General features: G+C 33.4%; 3 protein-coding genes across 5 annotated transcripts; 1 reads left to right on the top strand and 2 right to left on the bottom strand.

The window, feature by feature from the left end:
• Window positions 1-2,806: 2,806 nt before the first annotated feature.
• LOC125212040 (mitochondrial pyruvate carrier 1) lies at window positions 2,807-4,849 on the bottom strand. Of its 2 annotated transcripts, XM_048112064.1 has the most exons (5): window positions 4,695-4,849; window positions 3,609-3,725; window positions 3,464-3,518; window positions 3,238-3,373; window positions 2,807-3,062 (listed from the first exon to the last, which is right to left on the bottom strand). In XM_048112064.1, the coding sequence occupies exons 2-5, from the start codon at window positions 3,699-3,701 to the stop codon at window positions 3,023-3,025; spliced, it is 324 nt and encodes a 107-aa protein (XP_047968021.1). In that variant the 5' UTR covers window positions 3,702-3,725; window positions 4,695-4,849; the 3' UTR covers window positions 2,807-3,022. The 2 variants fall into 2 exon arrangements, with proteins under 2 accessions (XP_047968021.1, XP_047968022.1); XM_048112065.1 differs by lacking the exon at window positions 2,807-3,062 and having other exon boundaries at window positions 3,234-3,373.
• A 1,295-nt stretch (window positions 4,850-6,144) lies between these two features.
• On the bottom strand, window positions 6,145-9,344 carry LOC125210770 (adenylate kinase 4). The gene is made up of 6 exons (XM_048110355.1): window positions 9,146-9,344; window positions 8,172-8,317; window positions 7,961-8,080; window positions 7,716-7,883; window positions 7,414-7,503; window positions 6,145-6,599 (listed from the first exon to the last, which is right to left on the bottom strand). Exons 1-6 carry the CDS (start codon window positions 9,252-9,254, stop codon window positions 6,498-6,500), a joined length of 735 nt encoding a protein of 244 aa, XP_047966312.1. The 5' UTR covers window positions 9,255-9,344; the 3' UTR covers window positions 6,145-6,497.
• A 7,432-nt stretch (window positions 9,345-16,776) lies between these two features.
• Window positions 16,777-20,304, top strand: LOC125214952 (probable inactive leucine-rich repeat receptor-like protein kinase At3g03770). 2 transcript variants are annotated; one of them, XM_048116208.1, is made up of 8 exons: window positions 16,777-16,963; window positions 17,066-18,428; window positions 18,502-18,635; window positions 18,839-19,082; window positions 19,220-19,431; window positions 19,521-19,546; window positions 19,635-19,746; window positions 19,912-20,304. In XM_048116208.1, the coding sequence occupies exons 2-8, from the start codon at window positions 17,072-17,074 to the stop codon at window positions 20,143-20,145; spliced, it is 2,319 nt and encodes a 772-aa protein (XP_047972165.1). In that variant the 5' UTR covers window positions 16,777-16,963; window positions 17,066-17,071; the 3' UTR covers window positions 20,146-20,304. The 2 variants fall into 2 exon arrangements, with proteins under 2 accessions (XP_047972165.1, XP_047972164.1); XM_048116207.1 differs by having other exon boundaries at window positions 16,777-18,428.
• Window positions 20,305-20,341: the final 37 nt, after the last annotated feature.

The raw sequence follows: 20,341 nt of genomic DNA, 5'->3' as shown, positions 1-20,341 counted from the left end.
CAACCGACAGCTTTTTTTAGGATATACGCTATTGTTATTTGTTACATTTATTTTGTATAGGTAGCCATTTTAATTTTAAGGTGAACTAAATAAATGGTACTCACTATCTAATTTTGTATAGGTAGTGATTATATAATTGAACAAAATAGTTTTTGATATATTTTTAGTATCTCATGAAAATAATCATAGGTACTACTAACTAAACATGTGATTTTTGAATCATAGTAGTATAACTACTAGTATCAAACTTGTGATATCTTGTTTTCTTCCTTTCCTCTTTCCTTTTTTTCGTAGTTCTGTTTCATCTTTCTTCTTTTTCCTTTTTTTTCTTCTTTTTATTAGTGCTTTATACATGTACCTAATTAGCATTTATAATACTATTTCCGTCAAAAAAATTATTTTGGGATGTCTACCAAGATTATACTAATTCTAAAAAAAATTTAAACAAATATTACTAATCATACCGTCATTCTAAATGTAGACCCTACAATCACTAATAGTACTTCCACCACCTCTCTCTCTCTCTTACTTCACCAATTATGCATGAAAATTCATGTAATTTATAACTTTGTTACTCCCTCCGTCCCAGAAATATTGTCTCATTTCCTTTTTCACACTCGTTTTATAAAAATAATAATAAATAGTTAAAGTAGAGAAAAAGTAAAGTAAAAGAGAGAATAATGTAGAGAATAGTCTTACCTACATTATTTATTCTTTTGTTTTACTCTCTTTCAACTTTACCTATTTATTATTATTTTTGTAAAATGAGTACAGAAAATGAACTGAGACAATCTTTGTGGGACGGATGGAGTATTTTTTATGGACAGAGCTAGTATAAATTAAGGACAAAACACCTTCTAATTAAATCAATTGTTTAAACTAATTAAATATTCAATTCAATTGTTTTATACTACTATCATTTTAGAACGGAAACATCTAATGATATATTTAATCGTTTTCTATTCCATTAAGAATATTATTCATAATATTAATGTTTATTAATAATATATTGATTAGTTACTAACTAAAGATAAAATAATAAAAATTATTATTATTTGATTCATATTTTAATTAATTATATTATAATTATTTATTAATTACTCCTACTAGTTATAGTATAATAATAATAATATAAATACAACTATAATTATAATTAAATATGAGTCGTAGTTTGAATTATATTAAAAATGGATTAATTATTAATTTATAATAAATATATTTAATAATATTAAAAAGAAATTATATGTTCGGTGCAGTAGAGACCAACAATATTGTTGTTTGTATAAAAAGAGGTCAATATTGTTGTTTCTATCATACACTTATGGTAGTGGTAGTCAGGTAGAAGTAATAATTTTGGTGTTCTATGCACTTTTTGTGAAAGTGTTCTAAATTCGGTAAATGAGAGTGTTTTAAAAGAAAAAAATATTTCTAGTGGCAATCGAATCAAAATTTATATGTAAGGTATATATAACAAAGGTTCAATTTTAATTTTTAAAAAAATTAACTCCTACATGAAAAAGGAAATTACAACTGACGTTAAGAGGGCTCGAACTTGACACTTCATACATTAATGTCTGAGTTCCTTGTCGCTAGGACAAAGGTTCTGGACTAACAAAGGTTCAATTTAGTGAGGAATTATAAGCTAAATACTGACATATCTTATGTGAGCACCGCTCCCATTTGATGTACGTTTAACGTTGTTTGTTTTGATTTAGTTTAATTCTCATATATTAATAAATGTTATTGTAAATTTTAATTTCATAAAATTTATAAAAATCAAAGTTTGATTTTTTTTTATTAATTAATTTGTAACTATAGAAAAAACGAGTAATCGAACTTTGAGTTTTATAATTTTTTTCAAAAAATGTATTAGAATCAAACTAAATACATAAATCTAAACTAACCACACTAAACGTGTGCCAGACGAGAGAAAAAGATGTAGCATATCATTCCTCACAATTTTGGTACTACTTAATAAATGTATGTAGAAATGTAGATATGTATTTCCGACAAGTTATTTATAGCCAACTTGTTAGATGATAATTCTACTCCACTTTATTCCTATGTTGAGGTACTGAAAATACGCATTCAACTAATTATTAAATGCATTTTTATATGAGATACATTAAACATTATGCGTATTTAATATGCTTACTCTGGTAATTCCAAATATTAGACTGATAATTTCAAGATTGGTACCCATTGGCGCGGCCGGCTATGGGCGGACCGCGGACGTAGGTTGATTCTCACACGAAGTTATTTCTTACTACTAATTACTGCTGATTAATTTGTGATTATGTGTAAATTCTATTTAAATTACTATACTTAATAGGAGTATGATACTATTTGCATTTTTGTACTTCTAGTTATGTAACTGTGTACATGTGCTATTAGATTTAGTATAGTACTAGTTATTAAAAAATAAGTAAATTCTAAATCATAGAGATTAAATATCAATCATTAGATTAAAATTAAAATGATCACATGGATGACATTTTTAGATACTGATTATATCATTTTAAAATTGTTTTAATTCATATAAGTGGTTTGAACACGTATGAACCAAAACAATCTAAAAATAACCTTCGTGTTATAAACTAAAAATAACTTATTTGGTATCTAAAAATGACCTCCGTATTTAGTTATTTGGTTATTATGCATTAGCATTTGATTTTTTTAACCCTACCAAAGCTTATATGCCAATAAAAAAGCTACTCCAGTATACTAGCAAATAGTAGGATAATCCAAATGAGTTTCCAAGGCTACATATTTCAACATGCATTGAATAGAAAGGAACATCTTCACAACAGTAGAAATCTTAGCTTGATTTTGAAACATAACAAATTAGAGAATCTTTGATACACAATACTCTCCATGAGTCTTGAGGAGAAATAGTTTCTCAAGGTAGTAACAATTTTGAATCATATACAAGCCTTTTATTTTCCATTTCCATTGTAGCAGATGGATGGTAAGCTGCAATTCAGCTCTAAAGAGAGAACACAGAGCATCCCTAGCATTCTATTCATTGAGGAGAGGCTTCGGCTTTCTTCTCTCCCAAGTACCTAGTGACGGAAACATACATTAGTTACACTTATATATGATCAGACTCAACACGCAATTGCATGGAGACTTTGTTCCACTGATTGTATCTATGAATAACAATGGAATGGCGTATATACGTTTCTCAAAATAAACCAATGGAGAACATAGAGGAAGAAGCATCGAGTCAGAGCTTACCCTTGACCCTTGGCCCAGCGGGAGAGTTGATAAAGTTGCACCGTCTCATTTGAAGCATGGCAGGCAAGTAACAGATAGTTGCGCGGCTGAACCATCCAAGCAAACCTCATGAACAATGCAGAATATACACACATTGCTGCACCATTAAACATAGAACAAAACAAGGGAAAACACACACATTAGGACATGTCAAAAGATAATTAATCTGAGAAATCCAACTCCAAACCTCCAGTCATGTTGCCAGAAATCATTTCTGGAGGTTTTTTCATGTCTACTAGTCCCTGCGTAATGAAACATCAATTAAACAATTGAGCAAAAATGCAGCTGTGAAAACTAAATTCTATTTTTTTCTTCGAGGTGGATTATCTTACAGCAATAACAAAGCCCCAGTTAGCAACAGGGCCCCAAAAGTGAGTTGTTTTTGGACCAACGGGACTGTTCAAGAATGCTTTGAAAGACGCCATAGAATAATCAGCAACACAGGACCCCTGAATTGTTCATAAGAATGAAAAACTGAGCACTGAAAGAGCAGATTACGAGCAAACATAAAACAAAACTAAGATGGAATGGCAAAACGATAAAAATTCATTCAAGAAGGAAGCATTGTGGCTTGTGGTTTTGATCACACAGAAATATATGTACTCACACGTAAAACTCAAATTGCAACAAGACATAACAACCTCTTGTTGTGAGATAAACTTTCATAGCTCAAACAAATATGTAAAAGTTGCACGGCCTTGGTTTTGCCCATCATTTGATAACGAACCAGATAGGACATCATTACTAATAGAAGCGCATCCACAATGCATTGATAATCATCATCTCGATAACAAGACCACTACCATTAATATGTCGATGATGAGAGCAAAAATTATATACAACCATTCCACCATAAACAACTTGTAATGCACCGTAACAGATTCTCCAAGCCAATGATCAATTAAGTTTCGGTCTACACCAATCGCATCAACAAGCCTAATGACACTCAAAAACTAAAATCCTTGGTTTAACGAGGGAATTTTAGGGCAAGTATCACACTAAATTTTTTGATTATGAGCATCCTAGGAATATAATAAAAAGTTCTCAGCTTTGTAAACATGAATACATAGAACCCCAATAAATATATAAAAATAATGTCACAAATTTCAGCAACAACATTTCAATTGCAATCCCATACAAGACACTCAAACAGAAACCATCCACCGAAAATTAAAGGGGCTGGATAGATTCTGATTTATATTGTTATTGTTTCATGCCTTTTCCTAACCTAGAAATCTCCAACAACCCATCGGAAATTGACCCATTAAGAATTCCCAATTTCCACGAAATTTCAGTATCAAAATGAGATAAGAAGAAAAGACGATTTGGTCCCATGATAAATCAAGGCTCCATAAGAATAACTGAACAAGAACACATATGCAAAAACACATAATAAAATTAATGGGTGAAGCTCACACCTTTAGATAAGATTTCTGGGTGAATCAATTGTAATACAGAAAGGGATTAGGCAGATCGTCGTTTGCTGCTGGAGGCGAAATTTTGCAGGAAAGAGATTGATACCAATGAATTACTTGAAAAGGATCCTCCTTTCACACAAAATAATAAATAAAGTAAATAATAGTATAAATGAATTGGAAAGCTAAGTAACCAAAGGCCCATATTTTATTTATTATGCATTCATAATTATCCAATACACCAGCCCACTTACCAATTTAATAGACTAATTAATACTATTAGCTTCAATTTTCAAGCCTCCATATTTTACTAGGAGTCTTCCTTCTCTTCGAATTATATAGCAAGATAGTGATCATTGACCAATAATAATATAATAATCTCTATGTCTCAAAAAGTTTATTATATTTTGTTTTTCGTCCATCCACAAAATTTGTCATATTTCACTTTTACTATTTTTGGTACCCTAGACGTTTCACTAACTCATTTTTGCTCACATTTTATTATTAAATTAATATATAAATGTAGATAAAACTAATACTTCACATTCCACTACATTTCTTAAAACTCGTATTAAGTCAAAGTGTGACAAACTTTGTAGGACAGGGTGTACCTGAAAACAAACACTAATTCATTTGAAATGTTGAATCTATCTGCATCACCCACCCCATGTTGCCCCGTGTGAGGCCACGAACACATCGCTGCTGAGAGACACAATGTAGTCTATGGCTGCAAGATTGGAGGACTGGTTGAGGTATTGAGCTATCCCCGTCAAGCCAAAGTCTTCTTTGTCGCTAGAACTCATCCATGAGTAGCTGCAGCGTGTTCCTGCTTCCAAACGGCTATCCTCCTGCTATGTACCCACAAGCATTGCTAGGGGTCCCTAAGGCCTTCGCAAATTTGATAAAGTAGTTTGTAGTTGGTAGTATATTTTATCTTTGATCGAAACAATGATTAATCAATCACATTGCTACTTCTAGTGCACTGAGAGGGCAGAGTCCAGCGAGGCGCTGTGCAGCTTGGTTCGTGTCGAGGCTGTGCAGTTAGGAAGTTGGGAATACACCTTCATTCCTTGGCTATGATATGGTGTCATATTCATCTCCCAAGCCAGTGACACAGCCTGTCCTCACCCAAACATCCTTCTCTATCCTTAGATGCACAGCAATGTAAGGCTGCCTTCAATCCACGTTCTCCTTGCAATCTGAGTGATTTCCTACTTGTTGAATCCGAGAGGCGGATCTCAGCACATGGAATGCTACCTTATACCGGAGCTTCTGCAGATCAACGGTGAGATTCTTGGAGAGCCTAGAATCCGGTCCTTCCAATATTCTCTCAGACACAATTTAAACGGCATATACTACTTTTTGGAGGGGTGTTTCCACCAATACAATGTTTAAAATTTTAAATTAAGTTGGACTGTTGGTGTATATTGCATCAGTAAAGAAAAGCTACCCGTCGTCAAATAGCAATGAAGTTTTTATTAGCAAGCATGTATAGGGGAAATAAAGTGCACCCTTACCCCACATCCGAAACTCATGCTAACATTTCACAATATGCAGAGATACAAACACCACAGTGAGAACACATTACCCACATAACTGTATTTAGCATCCTCAGATAGAATGTGAACTGAAACAATTTTGTAGTAACTTGTATAGGAAAATCGGAAACCTAATGCCGACTACTCCTTTGACTCAGCAGAACAAATTGTACAGTACATGAACCTTTGGCAATGAGTCGCAATGACATGTCCAAGGAAAAATATGACCAAAATGTTTATTGAAGGTGGACAAAAAACTAGTCTTCAATCATGACGCCAGTGCCTTCTTCACCTCTGATGTCACCTCTGGAGGAGGTTTCTCTGCCGCAAGGTTAGCAACAACACCCTTCTTGCTATAGTAGTCAATAACCTGTGCAGTCAAGAACAGTGTCAGAGGAATCTAAGTCCATGGAGATAAACTAATGTTCGGACAGATATAAGAGCCAATTTATGTAAAATTGGTGAACAGAAGATTTAAAACTAAATGGCAATAGTAGTCATAAACTTTGGGACAGCATATATAATAAAATACTTGATGTCCAGCTTGGTGATGATCTCCCACGATGTAAAGCTACAGATTTAGGTCACGGTTCCACAAGGACTACCTAACCACGGATATTTAAAACAATTGGCAACGCTCAATATTCTGGGATGAAAGGATAGATCTAGACCCTGATGCTGATCCTAAGTTTCTTTTGCCACAATATCCTGTCTGTAAGTCTAAACCACATTACAGAATATGACATAGTCTAACCATACAAAGAAGCCAATGTTACAATTTTCTCGGACTAATGCTCACAAGAAAGCTTTCGGGCATACAGGTTAAAGAAAGTTGGATGAAACATAGTAACATACCATTTCCTCAAAACGAGAAAATAAAAATAATATGAACCACACAAATTTCAGGTCCCTCATCATCTTAGAACTTAGATACAAGTAACCTGGGTAGAATAAATACAGCACTTGGGAAGAACAAGCATAGAAAACATGACCAAGCTAAAAAAGAGCATGAAGTTCACTTTAAACAGCATTCCAAGTAAAAATTAAAAAAACTTCTATTTCAATATATGCTAATTACGATCAATATATGCTAATTACGACAACAACAGATAAATAATATTTGAACGAGTGTAACTTGGTTGAAAGCAGATGCAGAACAATAGGAATATGGAGGGTAAACATACTGGCTCAGTCTGCTTATGGAAAGCTTCAAGCCTTGACTTGAGAACAGCAGCTGTATCATCTTTCCGTTGAATTAAAGGCTCCCCAGATACCTTCAACCATGATCAAACAGAATGAATGAGCTCCTAAGAAGTGAAGCTTACTACATGAAGTATCCAGAAATATGAAGGCTGAAGAGCAGAAATACTGCTTTGACACATAATGAACAATTATGACATGTTACCCACATAAAGAAATGCAAAGCAATAGTGCATACATGAACAGTATCATGTGCAAATCACAAAGAGATGAGGTCAGTAATTACATCATCAACACCAGGCACTTTTGGAGGTGCAAACTTTGAGTGGTAACTACGACCACTAGAAGGATGAATCCAACGACCAGTAATTCTCTCCTCCAGGATAGCATCATCAATTGCAAAATTAAGAACTTTGTCAACCTTGACTCCACGTTTATCAAGCATCTCATCAAGCTGGATATAAGAAAATCATTCTATTAGATCATAATTGTTGTAATAAAACCAAAAAAGAAGCATTAAAAGTAGTTTACCTTTTGCGCTTGGACAACTGTCCTAGGAAATCCATCAAGAATAAAACCTTTCTGACAAGACGGCTTCTTCAATGCATCATCTATTATCCCAACAACCAAATCATCAGTGACAAGTTCTCCCTGAAAAATCACAAGAATTCAGATAAATGTTCATCAGTCTTTCCAGGTGGAATAGCAACATGTCACCGTGAAAGTGAGAAACTGAGAATACCTTTTCCATGGCCTCCTTGGCCTTAACACCAAGAGGAGTCTTGGCAGCAACAGCTGCTCTAAGCATATCACCAGTGGCCAGATGGCACAAGCAATATTCGTCCTTAATTATTGGTGACTGGGTACCTTTTCCGGACCCTGGTGGACCTGAAAATTAACATGAAGGATACAAATCATCAGAAAATTGTTAAATAGAAAGTCCGTAGGCACTGCTGCTTGAATCCATCTTAGCCTCTGAGGAAATCAGAGGGCGTTTACTTTCAGTTATCGTCAATAATTTTGGTGTCCGATATCTATAAATGCAGATACACCATAAGATCATTTAAGATATATGTCAATCTTAGTGAAGATTTACTAAAGTAAGAATATAACCTAATCATACTCATTATTTTCATCCAGGCACTCCTACTGGCTCTGAGACTGAGTTTGCACAATTTCAGATTGATAATATGTGCTAGCACCTCTTGGTGTGAACATAATCCATGACAATAAAAGAATCAAATAGGAGAACATCATAACTAGCCCATGGCCAAAGTTCCTGTCAATTTTTTATCCAACAATGATACCCATCCACTCCCACTCCCACACTGCATTCTATTAAACAAACAAGCTGATAATTTCAATGTCCCTTTAACTGGACAAAAAATGCAGATAAAAACTGCAATACGAGGATACAATCATACAACTATTGGGATCTAATGCATATTCATATTGGGAACTAGTGCTATCAGTTAAACTTAGAAAATAACTTCAAAATCACACACCAATAGAAGCACCATACATTAGAAAATTCAACAACAAGTTGACCTAATTCCGTCTGAAACCAGAAAGTTCTCAACATAATTAAAAATCCGGAACGCAGTTACGCAATCGTAAATAGCCTAATTGAATCCATCGAAAACGCACAACCCTAAACACGTAGTGAAAACAGAAATGCAAAGGGCGGAAGGGAATTATGAGGATAAGATAAGGCACCGATGAGGATGAGGCGTTTGTCAGGTTTAGTGGCGCATTTCATCCGGCGGAGGAGCTCCGTCATGAGATCGACGGAAGGCACATCTTCGAGATCCGCCGCTGCCGCCATTGCTGGTAGTAGTTGGAAATTGGAATGGTGGGTGAGAGAAATTGAAGAATTTCGGACCTTCCAAAGCTGCAGACTCAAGCATAACACCCGCTCTTTTCCTTTTCTAATTACATTAATTATTATTTCCGCTCCTTTTTCTTTCATAATTTTCATTTTCCACCAACGCTGCTCTAATTAAAATTTTAATTAATTCCTATTTATTTTCATTAATTATTATTGATTATTTTGGGATAATTACATTATACATATAAAATGCCTTACCAGCGTTTTAAATTAATACTACAAAAGTTTTGAATTTGTATAAATCATACAAAAGTTTCATTAAAGTTTGTAATTACAAAAATCAGTAACATTATTGAAATTCAGTTAATAATTTAATTGATTAGTTGACTGTAATTGCTTTATTTTATAGAAAGATCAACCTACCAACTATATATGCTTTTTGGTGGTTGTGTTGTGGTAGATTGGTCAACCTTCATTGTCTTTTGATTTCATGCTAGGTTTTTCTATTTCTTCTTTGCTAATTAGAAGTAGTAATTTTTTATGCAATAGTGCAAATTGCACCATATATATGGTTATATTATGGTACTCCATAAAGTATTGGACTGCTACGTGTGGGCTTGCCTCTTGTAAATACTGATTTGGGCTTTTCATCTCAAACTTGAACCTATGTACTTACTCGATATAAGGATCATCAGATCATTTATTTAGATTAGTAATCTTAAACTATGAATATTCATTAGAGAATAGTTTTTCCATATTTTTTTTTGTAAGTTTTATTAGATATAAGTTATAATTGGAGGATAGATTATTTATATGATCTATATTTTGAACTAAAAAACATATAGATATATAGATGATTTTACATATAGTATATATTTATTTAATAAATATGCATATTCAAAATGATCCTATGCGACTATTTTTTAGGAAATTGATTCGGAAGGAGGAATTTAAAACAATATAAATTGATAGAAATAATTAGGATAGTCATAATATGAATTAAGTTAAAATTGTGGTAGAACTATCATTACATGACTAATGATAATTGATTTTATTTGGGTTGATTCTTGGCGATTGGATAAACAACGCAACTGACCTCTTTCTCAGTCGTTTGAAGGCCATCACGTGTTTAGATGTGCAAATATTGGTCCAAAATCCGATCTCTACTATACGTTTAATTAGATGGAAAATGTATACTTCTTACCTATTTATGGAAAGGATCTCCTCCTCCCCTCCTCGTCCATATCTCACAATCAAATAAAGCAATTTTAATAAGTATAAGTGAATTATTTTATTTGATTGTGAGAGGTGGATGAGGAGTGGAGCAGGAGATCCTCTCCGCTGTTTATACTGATAATAGTAACATTCTCTCCGTCTAAAAAAAATACACTATCTCATTTTTTATTTGTTTGTATATTAAAATTAGTCTCATAATTTATATTTATGAAAAAAATTCTTCCTCTTTCTATATTATTTTTCAACTTTTCCCACCTTTTCTCTTTCTATCTCATATTTAGTACTTGCGTTCCAAATGAGAATATTTTTCGTGGATGGAAGGAGTATGAAATATAAAATTAACTATATTTAACTCTTAATGCTTAAATTAATTTTTTATTTAACAAATAAAATTATGCGAATCATGTTTTTGTACTTCAGGTATTGTTTAACTATTAATATTATCATTGTTATTGTTTTTAAAATCATTATTTTTTGTTACTTTCGGTTTGTTGTTATGTTTAAGATATTTTATTAGGAGTATTTGATAGGGGAGTGATCAATTGCTAACTCATCAATTAATTATTAACTATAACTAATTTACGGCCATATGATTTTAGAAAATGTGTGGTCTATAATTTGCCACGTGTAATTTTCGTTTTTATTAATTAAATCGAAAAACATAAAAAAACTCCAAATTAGGGTTTTTAATGAAAATGTCAATATAGTGTTTCGAAAATATCAACGCAATGTTTTGAGAATGTCAACACAATGCTTTAGGAATGTTAACTCATTGTTTATATTGACATTCTACATGTATTATATTGACATATTTTATATAGTATGTTGACATTTCTGCTTGTACGAAAAGATTAAAAAATTTCAAATTTTTTTTCAAATTTTGGCGTCGGAACATATGCATGTAGTATATCGTTGGAATCCGTATAAAATTATCTTTAATTTGATATACATTATATGAATTTAAAGTTTTGAGATTTCTTTTAAAAGTTAGTTATAACTAATGTTGTAGTTAATTGACATTAATACCCCTATTGATATTTTTTGGAATTAATCCTATGGCCTTATTGACGTTTTTCGTTGATCGTATTGACATTTAGGGATTAATGATCTAAGCCCTTAATTTGAATATCTAATGACTATTATTTAGTTGTAGTTAACAATTAAGTTATGAGTTAGCAATATAATACTCCTTGTATTTGATATATGTAAACTTGTTAACATTTATAATTATTAAGATCAGATATTTGCGTTATACAATTCTTTTTTACTATCATTCATTATATTTAAAATTTTCTATATTAGTAGTATTTAATTACTATATAAATGTTATAGTATTCTAACCCTGACTGTTGGCAATTGAAATTAAAAAATACTAAGTCATATAACTATCTCACATCAGTGTCAAGAAAAAACTGAAACTAGTATATAAATCTCATGGCCACTCCTTCGATCACCGATTGGTTTTAAGATGGACCCATAAATTTATATCACATATTAATGGCCAGATTAGTTGAACCATAAATCGATAACTCCGTCGGACTCACTTATAGCTCTGATTTCCAAAACACTGAACAAAACTAATTAAATTAAATACTAGTAGTACTAGTAAAGATGAACTAACTCTACATCATAGATGCCCTCTTGGAGAACAAAACCAAAATGCGATAAACTCCAAATATAACCTTACAACCTCTATGAAAATGCATGTATGATCTCTAGAAAATGAAGTATGGGAATTTGGTCGTACTTGTAATTTTAAATCACGCATGAGGTAGTAATACTTGCCGCAAGTTTATGGAGTACTATATTCTTGAACGGTATGCGACTATACATACCTAACTTTTGGTACCAAATTTAATTGTTGCATCAAATTGGGTGAAATTCTTGGGTGTTACGTCCAAGTAGGGGGCCTCTATAAAAAATTAAAAATACATTAAACATGCATATGAATATTATTGAAAGGACAATTTATTTTCTGGCAGTTTGACATATCATTTTCAATTTGGCTGTGTGGTATCAGTTGATACAATCTCCAATTTCATGAAATACAAAATATGTTTTCTGAATTCTCCTATTTAAACTTGATCTTTAATACTTATAAAATTGTAATTTATGTGTCCATTTTTAGAACTCTAGGGGTTCGACACTGACCCCATATATGTAATAATTCCATATGGTTTATGAAGAAAAGGGAGAGAGGTGAGTTAGGCCTACCATGTGTGTGTGAATATTAATTAATGCTTTCCATTAAGAATAAAGAATAAAGGCGTCTTTAGCCTTACTCTAAAGCTAAAGTTGCATGATGAGTGACAACGATTCCCAAATTCTATCATCACACACACATATATGTCATTTCATTGCTTTCCATATAACTAAAATGCACTCACATTCCTCATTTTTCAACAATTTTATTAGTATGTCTGATGAATAGTTCAATTTTATTATTTTAATATATCTATAAAAATTAATTAATTTTATTAATCTATAAATGTTGCAGCAATATATTACCTTCACTATATTAATTTATTTACCATTTATATGAAATATGACCCGCTATTCTTTTCATTTATAATATATATCAATCATTAGAAAATATAACTATTTATTTTTCATGCATTTAGAAAAGCTCAAAGCCAAAAATGACCGAGCAAACATCACATACAAATCAGAAGTTCAAAAGATCAACAAAGAGCAAGAACACTCAAACAACAAAACCAACTCAAATGCAGCTACCGAGAATAGTAGAAAAAACAAGGAAAACACACATTCAAACTTCACCAAGCGACATACATATCACATTTTTAGTCTTTATTCCAATCTCTAACAACACTCAAATCTTCTATTGGTGAGGTATATGAGAGTGAAAAACTTGTGGCACCTCTAATTCACGAATGACGTAAAGTAGGAGAAGTGTAGAAAGAAAAAAATGATTGAAGTATTGTTGGTGGAAAATGAGGCCCAAAAGAAAAAATTGCTAAATTATATATAGAAAGATTATTTTGTGACGAATCAAAATAGAAAAAGAAAATTATTTTTATAGGACAGAAGAGGAATACTATTTTCTTCTCCGACTCAATATATGCCACTTCAATTGCTTAAATTAATTTATAAATTTATTAAATTTAGGGATAGTATATTTATATTTATTGAAATGTATGTAATGATAACGAGTTGATACTTAGAAAAGGGTAATTATGAGGGGTGAAGTATCCATTCAGCCAAAATATTATAATCTCATCAATATTTCTCACTCTCTCAGTCCTATCCCCAAACGTCATATGTTTCATCACCATTAGAAGCTAAAATCAGATTGGACTGAAATATAATAATATTAAGCTTCAGATTAAGAATTATAAAAAATTTAAATATTCATTATCTAAAACTCAAATATTAAAAATTATACATCTGATCACCTTCTACATGAGATACACGATACTAAAATTAACTACATTTTATCAATTTATTACTGAAGTGTTCTACCCTCACTTGAATAAGATCTCATACTAACTTATTTTAGTAACCCGATCCAAATTAATAACTTAAGTGTGTATAAGTGTGTGTTGCATATACTTTAATTAATATGGATATATCCAACATAATAACATGCATATAACTGAAGTCTGAGGATATTGATCGTAGTGACGCAAAACAAAATATACAGGGACAAGAAAAGTCAAAAGAAGAATTATTAAAATATATCTTACTGTAAAGTGAAGATATAAAATGAAATTGAATTATTTGAGTACGACGCATGTGGGTCACCGTCGTTCTCATTTTGTCGTATGAAAATGGCATATTCATTTCAATTTTGATTGTACGTTTTGCATTACTATATATACATCCATGCATTATAGTAGTAACTTACTAGTAGTAGATATCCTCAACTCTCACCCATATCTTTAAATGCTCCTAAATTTTGATAAATTCACCCTCAATTTAGAGATATTATTTGATCAGTATGCAAATCATATATGGTGGAAAAATTAGTTAAGAAACGTACTTAGCTTGACATCATAGACATACATGTATATGAAGTGATTAAAACTTTCGATTTATTAATCGGAGAAGAAGCATCTTATCAATATAGCACTATAATAATTTAAATTAAGTGGGGCTGACTATAGACGAATCGCACAATTTTTAAGAGTTAAAAGATATTTTTAGATTAAATATAACTTGGATATATTTCTTAAATTAATTCCCACTTGACTTCATAAAAAAAGATTAAATGAGATGGAATGAGACAATACGTGTAGAAAATGATGCACGAACAACCCCAAAATCTTCATTATCTTCTATTTGGAGGTTTTTACTAAATTTTGACATAGAGCGTTGGAATTAATTAGGCTCACCTAAAAAAGGATGTATATGAATGAATGTTTTTAACTAAGCTGGACCTTATGAATCACAACAGTTGGTCTATGCCTCTATTTATCAAATATATATAGTCATACATAATTGCATTTATTGTGTCAATCTTTGATAAATAAGGGATATATAGCAGTAGGGGTGCGTTAGGCTCCTTTGCACCTTAAGTGTCTTATTTCCTTCTTAATCTCAGTCCTTGGATCCTTGAATTGGATGGTTGTGATCAATGCATTATTAGTCTATAATGTTGCATTATTAGCCGCTGTGCATTATTAGAATGAAAATGTGCATTATTAAATGACACGTGGCATTAATCTAACCGTCAGATGACAAAATCGTGGGGCTAGGATTAAGAAGGAAAAATGACAAAAGATATGAAAAGGATTTGAATACATCGGCGAATTATATAAGACTATATAATTGATCAACTCTGTGTAGTCCAATGCATTCAATAAAACTAACTATTCGTTGCTCCTACATCATTTTCAAAATTACATAAAATCAAAATTTGCAAATGGGTTTATTATTCTAGACAATTAACATATAACTGAATTTACTTTCAAAGGGTTTAATTTTGTTCATACTTATATTGTCAAATTCCAATTGCACCGACAGTATTAAATTCTAGTATATGAAAGAGACTCTCTCAAAGATTACATAAAGATTCTGATATCATTGAAACAGAGAAATAAAATCTAGATAACTGATGATCACTGTGAAAGTTCCAGCTCTCAGTTGTAAATATACATCTCTTTGTAAAAAAATATTCACTCCATCCATAATTAAATATCTCATATTATCATTAAAATTTAACTAATAAATGTTCTATTTCTATGTATTTCAAAATAATTACATAGAAAACATGATAATTAAATGAGATTATATGAGTGGTACTTATATGTTAGTATGTTTTAAATACTATAGTACTTTTGATTGGTTAAATATATTATTAGAGTTCGAATTTAAATAGCCATGCATTAGTTAATCAAATTGATATTGGGGATCTACAAATTTTTGGCCATTCACCATCATATATCGGGTCCAATAAATACAAAACGAAGAAAAAGTCGAATTATGAAATGTACATTGTTGAGTTTTTTTTTAACTATTCGTACCTTGTCTAGTCATTTTTCTATCTCAATCTAGATATTGTTCAGCACTACACGTGACAACATGTAAGGACATGAACAATTTAATTAGGAATATAGTAGGGAAAAAATGCTAATTGCATCATCATATCTGATAGTACTTATTTAAGTAAAATAATAAAGCATAATACATATTCATTTTATTGATATTAGATGATCGCAACAATTGCATCATGGCAGAGAGAGACAGATGCCTTGCCAAATATGTAACTCCAAATAATAAATTAGTTATCCAACAAACCAAGAATGGGCACCTATGAATATATTTATATATATATTCGAGCAGCTGGCATTCAGTGCCCAAATTCGTAAAACTTAATATAAATACACTAGATTCCGATCCTTTTCATTTGAACATGTTGCCACTAAAAACTGTAATAGTATTTGATTTTTCTTGCAATCATGTACCTTGATTTGTAGTGTCACTTTATTTATTGATTTCACAGTTTCACTCAAAACAATTTTGTCAGGACAACATTTGTCAAGTAATCCATTCTGCATGGCATCTTTCTAAAAGGTTAAAATCATAACAAATCAAAAAAAAAAAAAATACTTATATACGTTAAATTCTAGCTAAATGGCATGCAGATTTCTTTATCAAAGTAGTTTCTTTTTTGCTATAATATCCAAGACAAGATGACAAAGAATTTGACAAAAAAAAGTTAATAAAAAAATTCCCACTAAGTAGTGTGTCACTTGCCATATAGCTCTCACATTTACAGACACCAGCAATAAATTACCTCAACTTGTTAATTAATCACCGAAAATCCTTTTCTATTATTGGGTTTCTACAATTTTCAAGAAAAAACACCACGTGCCTCTACCATTACTATACTCCTCAATCCAGCCATCATCGTTTCATTTTCCCAATAAAAATCCTTCATTTTTTATTTCACTTTTTTGGTCTGATTTTCTTGTTCTCAACCTCACTGGGATTCTTGGACATCTTTTCATGTAAGTTTCTGCTTTATTTCTGAATCCTATGCTTTTTGGCATTTTAATTCTCTGTTTCATCACCTCAAGAAGCTGTCATTTTCATGAATTAAATTACTGAAGCAAAGCATGGCAAGATTCATTCTTTCACTCTTGCTATCATGGAGTTTCTTGATTTGGGGCACTCAGCAGCTCCAATCCTCTCAAACCCAAGTTCTTCTGCAGCTGAGGAAGCAATTAGAGTATCCAAAACAGTTAGATTATTGGGCAAATCCTGGGATTGATCTCTGCTTTGCCTCCACTCCACAAGTGAACATCACATGCCAAGACAGCATCGTGGTTGAGATCAAGATATATGGTGATGCCAGCACAAGGCCACCTAGTTTTGATGGATTCCCATCTCCTCCCCAAACATTGTCTGGGAATTTCTCCATGGATTCACTCGTGGCAACGTTGTCGAGATTGAACAGCTTGAGAGCTCTGACGCTTGTGTCTTTAGGCATCTGGGGTCCCATTCCTGTCAAGATTCATAGGCTGCATTCTCTTGAATCATTGGATTTGAGCTGGAACTTTCTGTTTGGATCTGTTCCTGTCACTTTCCCAAGAATCCTCAGCCTTCAAGTGCTTAAGCTTGATGGGAACTTCTTGAATGGCACTTTCCCGGATTGGATCAATCCGTTTTCGAATCTCACGAGCTTGAGCTTGAGGGCGAACCGGCTCGAAGGTCCATTGCCTAATTCTCTGCAGAAACTTACCTCATTGACTGATATTAATCTGTCCAACAATGTGATCAATGGGAAGCTGATCGATCTAAGTGGCTTATCGCGCTTGTATTGGATGGATTTGAGCAATAATAAGCTGGATTCCGGCCTTCCTAGTTTGCCAAAAGGCATAGCCACGGTTGTACTGAGCAACAACTCTTTCTCAGGGAGAATTCCTGAGCAGTATGGAAAACTGAGGCAGCTTCAGCAGCTTGACCTCTCTTTCAATGCGCTTACTGAGGCAACTGGTGTAGGGGGGCTCGTTGCGTTGCCTGAAATAGCTTCGCTGAACTTGGGGTCGAATATGCTAACTGGATTGCTTCCATCGCGTTTTAGCTGTGGGAGCAAGCTTCAGTTGGTTGATATATCGAATAATAGGCTGAGAGGTGAGTTGCCGTCTTGTTTGAGCTCTAATGTGAAGAATAGAACCATCCGGTTCAGTGGCAATTGCTTGGCCACTGATCCGAAGCATCAGCACCCTGAAGCATACTGTGCGAGTGCTGCTATTATCCAAGAGAAGGCCAAACCTCAAGAGAAAAAAAGTGTGGGGGTGTTGATAGGTGTCATTGGTGGGATTGCTGCAGTTGTGGTGCTTCTGGCCGTTGGCTTTCTTGTGTTCTGTCGGCAGTATTGCCCTAGAGGGACGTCGGAGCAGCACTTGCTGCATAAGGCGGTTCATGATAATTCTGTCACCGGATACACTGCTGAGATTCTGACCAGTGCTAGTACGTTGCTTAACTCAATTCACTGTTTTTGGACCTCATGAGACTTTCTCAAGCATTACATTTTACTCCACAGGGTATATTTCGGATGCAGCAAAGCTAGGCGTGCAGGGTTCACCGGCTCATCGCCCCTTCTCACTAGACGAGTTGAAGGTATCTACTAATAACTTTGACAGTTCCGCGTTGATGGGCCAGGGCTCAACTGGAAAGGTAAATACGCTTCTTGTGTTGATGCTTGACTTGTCCTAAATTGGCTTTCTTTCTCGTAGATGAATATGCAACTCGTTGTGTTTAGTTTCCTCTAATGAATACATGATTGTTTGGACACTATTTGAAATGGCTCTGCTGTTTAGTATCGAAATATGCCAAATGTTGGAAACTTGAACTTTGGGCATCCTTTGTTGTCTCCTCAGATATACAAAGGAAGACTGGACAACGGCACCCAGGTAGCTATACGGTGCCTGGTAGTGTCGAAAAAATACACAATCCGGAATCTTAAACTGAGACTAGATTTGTTGGCTAAGCTCCGGCATCCTCATCTCGTCTGCTTTCTGGGACATTGCATCGAGAATGAAGGAAAAGAAGTGTCTGGTGCCAACAATGTCTATCTTATCTATGAATATGTCCCAAATGGAGATTATCTAGCTCATCTTTCTGGTGAGGATCACCTACAAATATCTCTCGAAATTTCAATAGCAACATCTGTCAACGATCTAAAAGTACTATTGTACTGGAGTATTCATAAAGATCTAAAAACAAAACTAATATTATGCTTTTTTGCATTGTGTTGTCAGAAACAAATCCAGACAAGGTGCTCAATTGGTCTGATAGGCTTGCTATATTGATTGGCATTGCTAAGGCCGTCCATTTTCTGCATACTGGAGTTATTCCTGGCTTCTATAGCAACCGGTTGAAGGCAAACAACATCTTGTTAAACGAGCACAGGATTGGAAAGCTGAGCGATTATGGATTGTCTGTTGTAGCTCAAGATATCGACAAAGACACGGTATGCACATCCACATGATTAGTTGGTTGAAAATATTGCAATCGACTGTAACCACTCACTGTTTAATCTGTTTTGATCTCTTTGTCCAGGAGAAAGAAGGAGCCCTAAAATCATGGTAAGAATGGTCTTGATCAGATAGTAGAGATGTAGTTACATGCTTACTTTAGTTTTGAATATCACCAAAATTAAAACTGCGTTTGCAGGCACACGAAGAGCTTGGATGATGATATTTATAGCTTTGGTATCATACTACTGGAGTCGCTTGTTGGGCCATCAGTTCGTGCAAGAAAGGAGTCATTTCTACTCAATGAAATGGTAATATAAACTGCATCACTTTTCAACTAAAAAAGCAACTCCTAATCATACATGTAGAAATCACAATAAGTATTCATATTTAGACAACTAGAATTCTTTGGCTTAGAGGATCTCTACTGATAACTCAGTTTGGTAATCTTAGTAACTGCTTTATGCAATTTACAGGTTTCCCTTGGAAATCCAGACGGGCAGAGGCGAGTAGTTGATCCAATCGTGCTGGCATCTTGCTCGCAAGAATCACTTTCCATCGCTATATCCTTGACGATTAACTGCATTTCTCCCGAGTCATCAACTCGCCCTTCTTTTGAGGATGTTCTCTGGAACTTGCAGTATGCAGCTCAAGTTCAAGCGACGCAAAATGTTGATCCAAGAACAGGGAAAACAATAGTGTCTCCATAACGTAATTTTGATTCTGTATCTTGTTTGGTGTATGTATATCTGATTTTGGATATTAGTATGTGATAACTTTTGATCAGCTTGTCAACTGTAAATCATGTTTTGCTGCTGCTATACTTGGTTTTAATAAGAATAGTTCAATTTATGATGCTTCAAGTTCAAGCAGAAATCTCTGTTCCCATTTCTCCAAAACACTCAA

The sequence above is a fragment of the Salvia hispanica genome, chromosome 3 (genome assembly GCF_023119035.1).
Source record: "Salvia hispanica cultivar TCC Black 2014 chromosome 3, UniMelb_Shisp_WGS_1.0, whole genome shotgun sequence".
NCBI lineage: Eukaryota > Viridiplantae > Streptophyta > Magnoliopsida > Lamiales > Lamiaceae > Salvia > Salvia hispanica.
This window is presented reverse-complemented; position numbering and strand designations above follow the sequence as displayed.

Coding starts and splice junctions, on each gene's coding strand:
- LOC125212040 (XM_048112064.1), bottom strand. CDS start 3,701: ATGGCGTCTTTCAAAGCATTCTTGAACAGTCCCGTTGGTCCAAAAACA. Junction 3,519..3,608: donor ACTGGGGCTTTGTTATTGCT/GTAAGATAATCC, acceptor TTCATTACGCAG/GGACTAGTAGACATGAAAAA. Junction 3,063..3,237: donor CGCTGGGCCAAGGGTCAAGG/GTAAGCTCTGAC, acceptor TTCCGTCACTAG/GTACTTGGGAGAGAAGAAAG.
- LOC125210770 (XM_048110355.1), bottom strand. CDS start 9,254: ATGGCGGCAGCGGCGGATCTCGAAGATGTGCCTTCCGTCGATCTCATG. Junction 7,504..7,715: donor AAGTGCCTGGTGTTGATGAT/GTAATTACTGAC, acceptor TCATGGTTGAAG/GTATCTGGGGAGCCTTTAAT. Junction 6,600..7,413: donor TCCATAAGCAGACTGAGCCA/GTATGTTTACCC, acceptor TTGACTGCACAG/GTTATTGACTACTATAGCAA.
- LOC125214952 (XM_048116208.1), top strand. CDS start 17,072: ATGGCAAGATTCATTCTTTCACTCTTGCTATCATGGAGTTTCTTGATT. Junction 19,432..19,520: donor AAGATATCGACAAAGACACG/GTATGCACATCC, acceptor CTCTTTGTCCAG/GAGAAAGAAGGAGCCCTAAA. Junction 19,547..19,634: donor GAAGGAGCCCTAAAATCATG/GTAAGAATGGTC, acceptor CTGCGTTTGCAG/GCACACGAAGAGCTTGGATG.